We start from the raw sequence: 12,687 nt of genomic DNA on the forward strand, positions 1-12,687 counted from the left end.
TGCCACGTTGCTCCAGTTTGTAGAGCAGTCTTTTATGTGCAACAGTATCAAAAGCCTTCCCGAAATCCAAGTACCTTGGCAAATGTTGCAAGAAAGCAAATTTTGATATTAAAATGATTTTTTGCATCCAGTTCCTTTGTTATTGCATCATATATCCAATCAGATTAGTCAGACAAGACTGCTCCTTAACAAATCCATGTTGTGACTGTAGTATAATTGCATTTCTGTTTAGATGGTTTTGCATTATTTCTTTAACCAGTGCCCCCCATTATTTTCCCTTGAATGAACAGATATTAAGCTAACAGGTCTGTGTTCACCGGTTAATTTGCAGATGTGAATGCTGAAAAAGCCAAAATAACTCATTGCATACTTCTTCCACTGAGACTAAAGAGGTCTTCCACTGAGACTAAAGAGGACTTTAGAAAGAAACACAGACCTCTCCAAACAGATGGCAGATACTGACTAAGCTCCCAGAGAGGGCATGCAGTAAATTATATAATTACCGTAGAAATCACAAATAATATCTTTAAAGATTAAAATAAGATTTTATCATGCCAGTAGTACAGCTATTTTCCTATATAGAACATGGAATATTGCCACAAAGAAGTATATGTGGATACCATAAAAGTTTTGGAACATGCATGGAAAGACCAAACAAAACAAGAAACACACACACACACAAACAGTAAAAAATTTTCAAATATAATGGACTGTTTGCCATGATGACATCCTGATGTCTCAAGGCATTTGTCTCCTTTGTTACTTTACAAACCTAATTTTGGAAATGAGGAAGGCCATGTAAGCAATATTAATAATCTGTAACAGATATGAGAAAGTCTATAAATTTTGTTTTTTCTATATTCACTGACGTCACCAGGATTGTAACTATATCAGTTAATAAATAAATTAACTGATATTATTCTACAACAGGATAAGCTTTGGATCATATTACATATACCAGAGAAAGCCTCCTCATATATCTTTTCCCATTACATTAGAAAGTGATGTTGAAGATAATTTTTGTCACTTTCTAATATAAGCATGTGAAATGAATTTATACATTTATTTTACATTTACTGGCATGCATTGTTAACAGGAGAATGTACTAGACCAGTCTGTTGAATTTGGCATGTTTATATGTAAATATTTTGAGAAAATTTCACTTCACATTGTTTCTGTAAATATATCTTCATATTCTTCATTTTTTTGCCAGTCTTTATCATTCATTTTAATAAAAGTTCTTTCCAGCAGTATACTCATTAATGCTTTTCTCCTTCTGTTCCACAGAGGTTTATACACACTGGTTAAAGATGTTCAAAATTATCACCATTAATAAGTCTAATCTAATAACAGGCTCATGTGTCTCACATCTGGTTTCCTGTTTACACTATGAAAATAGTATATAAATAAACATTATGCTTTAGAACTCTAGTTTCTGTAATCATCAATAGAACTAGTCAGTTGAGGAACAAAATGTTAGATATGTAGTCATTATGCTTGGTCATACAGGCTGATTATCCTTCCTCTTGCCCAGACAACACACATGAGAGTGGCTGCAAGATAGATTTGCTTTCAGCCAGTGGGTGGGTGATTGTTGGAACAAACTTCAATCTGCTGCTGCTGTGGAAGTAGATAGTTTGAATAATTTTAAAGAGGAACTATACAAATTATTAGGTGTCATACAGGTGATGTGGGAAATGTGTTGTTTTTGGCTGATACTGTTATAAGCTTGCTTTCTTGCATCATTTGTTATACTAATATAGAGCTTGTGTAAATTATTAATCATATCTCATTCAGTGAAACATAATATGGACCCAGATCTGTCCAAACCACTATATAACAGAATTCTAGTTATCCAAAAGTTTTTTTCTTTATTTCCATCCAAAGAAACAAAATCATGACTTTGCTTACATAAAGCGAAGAAGTGTAAATTTCATCCATGCAATAAATTTTACAATATATATTTTTATTGGCAGCAAATTTATTTTTTATGCATCACATAATAAAGAAAATAATAAATTTTCTGTTTATACTCTGGGACAACCAAACGGTCAGAGGAGTTCACAAGATAGACAGCATACAAGAAACAGCACTGTATTCAGCAGTCACGGGCTTGAACCCCGGTCACTCATCATTCTGTAATAGGTGTTATTACAGAAGTGGCATGGATATCCTACCTAGTTTGCTTAACTTTATTTCATAGGAACATTAAACTTAATTTTTTGATATTTTTATCTGTATAGTATTCATTTAACTTTTTGTATTCTCTGTAATAAATTCTTTGATCCTCTTACTAGCAATGCTCAAAAGCAGACAAAGAATAAACTGAATATTAATTAGCTTTAGGTTGTTTTTGTGATGTAGTTTCACCAATGAATAGGTGCCAACGTGGACAGGAGCAGCAGTGCGTAGCACATGCTTCTTGATTAGACCAGGGTTCGAGCCCGTGACCACCAAATAAGGAGGATGTGGAAAGGTCAGGGAATGACCACGCATATCCCCGAAGCAATATGGCCTTAGTTGCTAATGCGCCTAAAAACCAAAATAATAACAACAACCAATGAATACTAATCTACAGCAGACAGAATTGAAAATAAAGAGCTAGAAGAGTACCTATCATCCCTTCATATCAATACCAGATGGGCTGAACTGAAGGAGAATCAATTTCAAGGTGTGATCAGAAAATTTGACATCCTTGACAATGTATGCACTGATTCCATTGTTTCTGTAACTTCTGGAAGAATTCCTGTGTTTGTATTGCATTCTGAATGATTTTCTTAGTCTTGCAAATCTGTAACTCTTCAGGGAGGTTTTAGTTTGAGAATCAAAAGGAAAAAAATTACAGAATCTGGTGAGTCTAGCATTTAGGAGACCATAGTGATCGAGTACTTTTCAAGGAGTTTTAGAATGGAAAGAGGCATTATCATGATGCAAGTACCAGTTCCCTGAAGGCTACTTTTCCAGCTGTTCTCTCTGAATACCACTGCACCACAGAACTGTTTTGTAGTATTTTTGTCAATTCATAATGAACAATACCCTGTGTGTCAAAAATACGATATGCACGAATTTCATATTTGATTGACGTTATCTTGCTTTATTGGGCTTTGGAGAAAACTAAATTTTCTATCAAGATGAGTGAGCCCTTGTTTCTGGGTCATAGCCCTGCACATTAATGAAGATCCTGCTGTGCATGAACTTGCTACAGACTACACTGAAATGTGTTGCCTTCCCAAATTTTGTATTGAAAATGCTTGACTTGCCCCTCCCAAGTTAAACATCAATTGCTCTTGACACAAGTGAATCATTAGTTTTTTAAGTTGTAGGGCTTACGCACGAGGATCCTCTTCACTGGATATGCAGTCCTCTTTAAGCCCCCAAATAATGCATGGCATGAGCAAAGACAGTATGCTACTGTAATAGGATCTAGAAAAGTTAGGTAGAATGGCTGAGAAGTGGCAATTGAAGTTTAATATTGACAAATGCTTACAAACTCATTCTTAAATTGGAGTTAAAGGAAGAACACTGGACTGAACAGCACCCTTTTTTCATAATTAAATCAGCATTATTAGCACATGGGTAGCAGTAACCCAAGAGAAATGTACCAACTGTGTGGTACTATACTCAGGGAAGTGGAGAGTGAGAAAGACCTGGGGGTAATTTTGCAGTCGGATATGAAGTCCTCTGAGCAGTGCAGACGAGCTGCCAGAGCAGGTCATTGACAAAACTCAATGATATATAGGATTTTGCTAGCAGAGACAAGGAGGTGACTATACCTTTGTATAAGGCAATGGTCAGACCACACCTCGAGTACAGGTCTGGAAGCCTCATTTTGGAAGGATATAGAGCTGCTAGAATGAGTACAGAGAAGGGCAACAAGATTGGCGAGAGGAACAAAGGGGCTCAAATTCTGTCAGTTGCAGCATTTGGAGACTAGGCACCTGTGAGGTGATCTAATTGAGGTGTACAAGGTTTTGAATGGTTTGAGCAGGCTCAGTGCTGATGGGACACTTCCACTTGCTCAGATTAAGAACCTGAGGGGGCATAGATTCAAATTGAGGAAAGACAGTTGTAGAATAGATGTGCAGATGTTTGCCTTTAGCCAGCGGGTAGTTGATTGCTGGAACAGACTTCCATCTGTTTTTGTTGTGGAAGTTGACAGCTTAAATAAATTTAAGGCTGAACTAGACAAACATTTGAAGTGACCGGATGGGTGAAATGGGTTTTTTTTTGGCTGATGCTGTATAAGCTTGTTTTCTTGCATCATATGCCTCAACTAATGCTAGTGCTAATGATTTCCAAAAGCCATTTTTAACATTTGGTGGATTTTCTGTATCTGTTATGGGCATGTTTCAGATAAAGGAAAAGTTGCACTTTTACTTTATTTGAAACAAAATGTGATGATACACAGAAAATGCCTTCTATTCATTTAACATGTCCTAATTCAGACTGTCTGCAAATAAATGAGTGATTGAAGCATTACTATGTCTAGATGAGTCACTGAACAGTTATGATATAAAGTCAGTCTCTGAAAATTCTGATTGTATCTTGTATGTCTTTGATGAAAATTGGCAGTTATTTTAAAGCATAATGTGTATGGTAAATCAAATTACAATAACTTCTCTCATTTATCCTCAGTCCCAATTCTACCAGCTTATGAACTACTGCAAAGTGCTAAATTTTGAGCATGGTATCAAAAGCAGAAATCTGGTTAGATTATTTCATCTCCTTTGCCACTTCTTCAAAAAATGCATGTTGTGCAATACATATTGAGCATATACCAAATCTGTTATCAAAAGACTAAATGCATCCAACTGTGCCTTACCATATCAGAACAAAATATATAACAGTTTGATAATTCATAAACCCAGTAGATGTTATGACAATCTCCACTGCAAAGTACCTACTTCATTCTTAAACTGGAGTTAAAGGAAGAACACTGGACTGGACTGAACAGCACCCTTTTTTCATAATTAAATCAGCATTATTAGCCTTACAAAAAAAAGAGCCCATAATAAAAATACTACAAAAATCATATTAAAAGAAATTCTACACTATTAATGTAAGGATAGCTTACATTAATAATGAAATGTAATGTTACTATTCTGTATAAAAAAAAAGAAAGCCAAATAAAATGCTAAAAGTTGAGAAATGGGAAGTTCAGTGCCATTTCTCAACTCCAGAATAATTATAACTGAATTAAAACGTAGATATCTTGAGAAATGGCATGAAACTTTCTTAATAAAAAAATTTTTCTATAGGAATTTTAACATGAATGACAATTTTTGATGAGACTACTTCTGCCAGCCTGTGAATTAACAAAATGTACCAAATTAAGCAAAAGAAAATACTGCCAATCTCCTGCAAGACAAAACTATCAACATGTGATAGTGCTTTAATTTTCTTTTCTTTGTTGTTTTGTGCCAATATTTAAATCCAAAAAAGTGTAATCAAACTAGGGATCAGAAGTAAATTTTGTTAGTTGCAGTTTTATACAGAATAGCATTATCTTGGTTTCAGCTGTTGGACATAGCTTTATCCTATACTAGAGTTCCATTTCATTTTCAATCAATGGTGATTTGTTTCTTAACTTTCAAGCAGTTTTAATATCATATTTGTTCCATAATCAGTTTTATTCAGGGAATTATTTAATTATCAAAATAGGGTGCTGTTTCAGGTTTTCTTTCTTGCCATCTAGATAGGTACTTTGCAGTGGAGGTTGTCATAGCATAGGGATCACAGCTGATCAGCCTAGTCTGTTGGGTTTAAAGGTCATTAAAGTGCAATGTCTCGATGCTTATTTATTTTTCCTGAAGGAATGGTGGCTGAAATTTGTTTGTTCTTTCATTCTTTTTACACCCTTTGACCTTATATTTTAATACAAAAAAAATTAGCATTGGCATATGCATTTAACATAGATAAATGTACTTTATCTTATTTAATTGAAATAGTTTATTAATAAACATTGTTGGTTATCCATAGCTTTTCTACAGCACTAATATACTTATGTTTTAGTCCCAATCTCACGTGGAGAGATATGCAGCATCTTGTAGTGTGGACATCTGAATTCCAGCCCCTTGAACATAACAGAGGATGGAAACGAAACTCTGCAGGACTCATGTACAACAGCCGGTTTGGGTTTGGTCTCATGAATGCAGAATTCATGGTAAAAACTGCACTTAATTGGACCACTGTTCCTGAGAAAGCCATCTGTCAGGTGTCCAGCTCCTCTCAGTAAGTTTAAACAATGTAAAATAATTAATTCTTTAAACTATCAAATAAAACTACAGGTACAAGAAACAGATGATTCCAAATCAGTTGTAATGATGCATCTAGTGACTACAGCTGAAAGTCTGTACCACAGAGAGATGACATGAAATCAAACTGCACTGGTTTGAGAACCAGGGCAGTTCCATTTCTGGTGTGGCCCTACTGACTTATGAAAAAGCACTAAATTCACCCAGTAGAGTGTTTTACTGTTACAACAGATAAGAAACATCTATCTATAGTAATATCACAACACTCTACTGGCTGAATGGATTTCACTGAAATTTTATATCTCACTATTACCAATGACTACAAAAATTGCATGTTTTATGGTGTTTGTAACAAAACGTATGCCCCATAAATTTTCCTATGCTCTTCCAGAAATGTGCATGAAAAAGTCCTGCAGTATGCATTTTTTTTGCATCCTTATAAGAATAGGCTTAAATAGCACTGTTCACTTTATCCCATTAGGCAACAGAATATCTGATAGTCCTGTAAAAGAAAGTTATATCATGTGATTATATGTGATGGAGATGAGCCAACCACATATGTAATCTCAAAGCCAGTGGCATAGGAGTGCCTTGGCATAGGAACAGGTGCCAAGGGCACCACTGACAGGCCACATCAGTACAGTGCCAAGCTATTTCGACACCCGTGGCTAGCTGACAAAATGGCACCCCTCGATGATGTGGAATCAAGATCACAGTACAGGGAAGGTGAAAATTCATTTTTACACGGCGATTCAAGTCTGCATGCATCCTTACATCTGAGTATATACTGCATAGTAGTTCGCAATTCACGCATTGTGTACAAACTGAATAAGTTATAAGTTAGTGTTTTTGTGATTGCTATATAAACAGGTAATCGTAAATATTGTGATTTATAATTTACATAAAACAATTTACATTTTAGACATGCCACCAAAGGAAAAAAGTGGACATCAGTACCGCGTAGAAAGACTGCATAAAGAGGAAATTAGAAAAAAAACATTCCGCTAGTTTACAAAACTGGATTACAATAAGCCACTCCAAACCTGAAAGTGACAAAGAAAACAAACATGATTGGAATGAAGATGAAATAAATGATGATACCACTGAAATGGAAGTCCAAGAAAAAGCTCACAGTTGAAGCTCTTTTAAAAGAATTAGAAGGTGTGGACAATAACCAACAACAGTTGGCAGAAGAAAATGATGTAAGCAATAATATTAACATGGAACATGTCAGAATTTTAATGATCCAACCACATGAAATTTTAATACCCACAAAAACAGATCTTTTATGGTGCAACACGGTCCCGAACATATAGTCTTAAATACATATCCTGTCACTAATGGCCAATGTTTCAATAATTCATGTAAATACAAAAATGAAGGCTTTGAAAAAAAAAAGAGAGGAAATGGTTATTTTATTGCAAAAACAAAGATGTTGTTTTCCGTGCCTTTTATTTGTATCTGGCACAAATAATGTTCCATTTTACAGCTCAGATGGATTTAAGGATTGGAAACATCTAAACCCAAACGTTCTTTTTCATGAAAATTCATTACAACACAAACAATTTCACAAAATGGAAATTATTAGAAAAGGGTCTTCAAAAATGCGGACTAACTGATGATGCTGCACAAGCAACACTAAGAAATGAAATTTCGAAATGGCGTCATATATTGAAATGCATGTTGTTCTGTGCTGAAAATAATTTGGCATTTCATGGACATGCTAGTAATATCGATACCGAAGAAAAAATTGTGGCGTGGCGTATTTTTAAACTTGATAAAATTTGTCAGCCAATTTGACTTTGATATGAAAAATGCTCTGGAATCATATATTAAACACCACACTAATTATTTATCTCTATAAATTCAGAATGAATTTATTAATCTGTTAGCAACAAAAGTATAAAGAGAAATAATTTAAAATAACTAAATGCAACATGTCATATGTTAGGAGTAAGAGTTTTATATCTATATAATATCGGTGTGGATACACCATAGATAACTCTTAAGAAAAAACTGCGATAGTAGTGTGGAAGGCATCATTTCATTTGTATCTTATATTGTGCTTGATGATAGGCCAATAGTTTTGAAACGGTGCCGTTTCACTTCCACGAAACAACCGATGACCGCTTGTCAGGATAAAGGAAAGCCACTCTTCTAAATCTCTAACAGGGTGCTTACAATAGAAGGTTTACGAGAGCCTTGGTCTGCCCACTGGCTATGGATACACAGAAAGTAGTTGACCAGCTCGACTTCTCGGTATGTGGGACAGGTAGTCGGATAGGTTTTACGAGTCCCACTGAGTTGCAGATGGCAATCTCTTTATCTTTTAATTCAGGCGTAACAACAGCTCTACTGCTTGCTTGAAGACCATGGGTACGAACGGTGTGTACCCAGTTAAGTCTCGTAATGCAGTCATTATATGGAAATTTTCTTCGTTCATAGAATGAAGAAAATTTTCGTTTCCATAAAATGAAGAATTAAAAAAATTCGGTAAAGAATAAAATTCTATTTAGCGAATTCTAAAAAAATTTGCTATAAAGAAGTTTGTTAAACAGAGGTCTGACTGTACTTATTATTTATTATGACTTTATCAATTATCGAAAAAAGGCGCATAGCCACTAATTTGCCAAGGATGCTGAAAACCTAGGTACGCCTCTGTTCAAAGCTATGGAAATAATTGCAGGAAAAGAAGACATCAAAAGGTGACCAATATCTGGCCTTAATAGTCAAAACAACAGAAAAATATCTGCACATCAATTTCAGTTGTCACTATCCAAAAACATAAATAAAGGGACTCTAAGAAATTTGCATTGTTCTATCCCAATACTACAAGAGAGCCATGTTATATTCTCTGAAGAATATTATATCTAGAGAGAGAGGTGTGGTGAATGTTAGTCTAGCATATGGAAAAAGTAAAATGGTGGGAGGCATATGAAGTACTGACTGCAACAAAGTGTATTTGTATGCCTTTTACTTGTTCTGTTCTTCAAAGCCAATCAAAGTAGTGTACATTATGATTCTAGAATGACACTGCTGTGTATTCATTAATTGTCCATCATTCTTATATATGCTTTCTTTTTTCCTACAGATATTTGTTTCTTCTCCTTTTAAAAGCAGATTTGCTTATTTCATATATCTGCTTGCACATACATACATGAGATTACTTTCCATAATGGGAACTAGCCTTGAGTGCTTTATGAAAATCAGAGAGAACAGCTAGATGTGTGTAAAAGGTTATATATGAATGCATGCAATATGACTGAGAGCTGGATAATCACTTTAATTATATGGCTATTACTAGATAAGATTGGTACAGTCAGTGTATAGCTATATATTAGGAACATTACCATGGTTACATCTTATCATGGACTCACCGTTATCTTTTGAGTATTACTGGTATTACATGGTCTGGGATTGAAATAATTCATACTGACCAATAATAGTGCAAAGTAGAAAGAAAACTGTTGTACTGCAGCACCAACTTGATAAAAAGTTTTGTAATTTTCTTTTATCAATCTTAAATAAGTTTTCTAGTCTTAATCATCAATAACTAATTAGTTTATTTTAAATTTTTAAAAATCTGAAGAAGAAAAGATTTCTAAAATCTTTTCTTTTCCTCATTTATTCCTTCAACTTCCATTTTCTGGAAAATTACAATCTACAGAAATTCAAATCTAATGTAAACAGGTATCTTCTCAACCTTCAATCCATGCACAGTACTATAAGTTCTAATACCTCGTGTGCTTGGGATTTTCATAAAAAAAATTGCAACTTCCTGGAATGGATTCTGTTTCAATATATGAATTTTAATGATTTTGAAGGGAGAAAAAAATGAGGAAGAATTAAATCTTGCAAAAAATCTAACTTCAAATCGACTGACAGGCAGAGAAAAATCATATCCTCAAAAAGGTAGGTTCTCTTCCATACCTGCTCTAGAAATCCCACTGGCCATAATGTGAGTATCTAATTATGATTAACTTGTGGTTTTTCAAGACATTTTGTACATAATAAGACAAGCATTTCCGACCCAACTTGTAGCAAAAAGAGGCTTTTCATTGATATCTGGGTATGGTAACTTAAATGTAATGTATTAAAAAGTGTCTAACCAAAAGTTTAGGAAACAAAAATAGATTTTTTTTTTTTTTGTTAAAGAGCTGTATAGTATTTAGTGATTAAACTAATTATTTACACTTTTTCCAACTTCTGAAAGATCATTTATTCATTCACATTAATGCTTTTTATAAGTTCATAGCTTTACTTCATTGTTTTAGTAATTTCTTTTTTCTAATTACACTAGCTCATGTCTATTTTCAATCTCATTCTCATCCAGATTACCCCAAAATTTAGCCTCAAATACAAGAGTGGAAGTCGTATTCAACAGTGATGGCTGCAAAGGAACTGATCAAGACATCAACTACCTGGAGCATGTGGAAGTGACAGTTGACATAGAGTACAATAAACGGGGAGCACTTGACATATATCTCATATCCCCAGCAGGTAGATAGCATTTCCACTTTTGGATAAAAAAATCCACTTAAAGAGTTACAAAATGCTATGAAAAGACATGTTTTCACAGAATATTTAGTTTTATTCTTTAACAAAGATTTGCATGCAATCTTTTATTTTTGCATCAAAGTTATTGTGATGATCCCCTTGGACTGCCAAAGCTGTAATATTTTTCCAGTCCATAAGGGAAGACACAAAGTGGTGGCAGAAAAATTGAAATATCTACATCAATAAATATTAGAAACAGTAAGAGATGGGGGCAGCAATGAACCTTGAGAATTGTCAGTCATAATATTAGTCCATGAAGAGAAGTGGTCATTTAAAAAGATTCTGTCTCCTACCAGCTAACTATCCTCTATTACCCCAAAGTTTAGTCTCAAACACATGTGGAAGTGGCAGCTGACAATGAGTACACAACAGGGTGCATTCTAAACTAACTAAAGAAATGGGTGTATTTGCACTCTTCACTAAGGACTTTTTATAATCTGCCTTGAACTTGGGCATAACAATAACAATAAAACTGCAAAGAACAAAAAAAAAAAAAAAAAAAACTAACACTAGGCCTGGTGTTATTAAAACTAAAGATAAAGTGCTGTTACCATTTGCAGCAGTCAATAGTTCCATTTTCCTTTGTGGTAGCAGCATTTATCTTTACTTTTGATAACATTGGCTCAAATTCCTCGGCTATCATTTTTTTTTTTTTTAATCTTATCAATTTCATAATCAACTATGTCCACTAAGCATCTTTATTACAAACTATCTAGTTTACTATAGAATTCAGAGTCCTTTAATAATTAATCATACCATGCATCTTCCTTCTTTGACACTCATTTTGGTCTATATCTATCCTTCCATTGGTATAAAAAGCTTAATGGTTTCTAGACTAACATAAATTTTTCATGTTTACCATTTGGTTGCAAAGACCATTATAAACTCCTTGTGAAAACAAATCCCTTTCCCTTGAATAAATCCCACAAAGAGTTTCTCAACAACAACAAAAAAAGAAATCTAAATGAAACAAGCTAGCAGAGGAAGTAAATTTTTGTCCACACCACAAAAGGGAGAATAATACCCCCCCCCCTCCTTCCAGGGCCAACTGTCTCCAAAGTGCAGTTAACAATATAAAACACAGTTTTTCCATTTTCTAATTTATGGGAGATAAACACTTTTGTAGTTGGTTCGGCTGGAGAATCCTTCTGTGCCCTGTCAACTTTATATATTTGTTTTCTCGGTTAGTTTAACAACTTTATCTGTTTTGCCAATTGTTGAGATCCCAAAGCCTAACATACTTAAATTCCTTTAATAACAACATTCAATATATGGAGATAAAACTATATAATTTTTCCTGAAAGAAAATAAATTTGTTAGCATGTATGCACATGTTAAATGTTAGTTTTTCCTTAATATCTTTTCCCAGTAAAATTCCAAGGTGATCAACAGTATTAAGGTCCAATCAGTCAGGTCATCTTCGACCATGACTTCACATGACAAAGGAACCAGAAATAAAGAGCACTTAGAAGTCAGGATACCTGAATTACATATATAAACTTATTTAAGAGAAATTCACATTTTCTCAATGGCATTTTGACATTCTATACAGTCAGGAGTGCAAAGAACCAGCACTCACTACTCTGAAGCAAACAACCTTGCTTCTCCCCATTCCTTATAACTTTTAAATACCAGCTAAGATCCAAGTTCTCTATGAGAGGGGGGGTCCAGGCTACTTCACAAGTGATTGAAATTATCTCTTTAGCCTGGATGCATGTTTTGCGTTGAGTGAGTAATTCATGCAGGTGATGCAACTGCTGTAGGATATAGGTACCTCTTATACGGCATGCTGAATACAACTTGTCCTAAGCTGATTCCAGTCCTGTATCACCAAAATTAAACAATCTAGTTAGGAGAACATGACACTGATTCCCAA

At 34.4% G+C, this 12,687-nt stretch overlaps 1 protein-coding gene across 1 annotated transcript in view; it reads left to right on the plus strand.

The window, feature by feature from the left end:
• Nucleotides 1-12,687, plus strand: part of LOC150089222 (neuroendocrine convertase 1-like) — a 130,273-nt gene that overhangs the window by 102,485 nt on the left and 15,101 nt on the right. Inside the window, exons 12-13 of the mRNA XM_090389914.1 lie at nucleotides 6,013-6,231; nucleotides 10,588-10,754. Coding sequence (XP_090246040.1) covers nucleotides 6,013-6,231; nucleotides 10,588-10,754 — 386 coding nt within the window. The remainder of the gene's footprint in view (nucleotides 1-6,012; nucleotides 6,232-10,587; nucleotides 10,755-12,687) is intronic.

The sequence above is a fragment of the Mastigoproctus giganteus genome, chromosome 2 (genome assembly GCF_048544385.1).
Source record: "Mastigoproctus giganteus isolate SK-2022 chromosome 2, ASM4854438v1, whole genome shotgun sequence".
NCBI lineage: Eukaryota > Metazoa > Arthropoda > Arachnida > Uropygi > Thelyphonidae > Mastigoproctus > Mastigoproctus giganteus.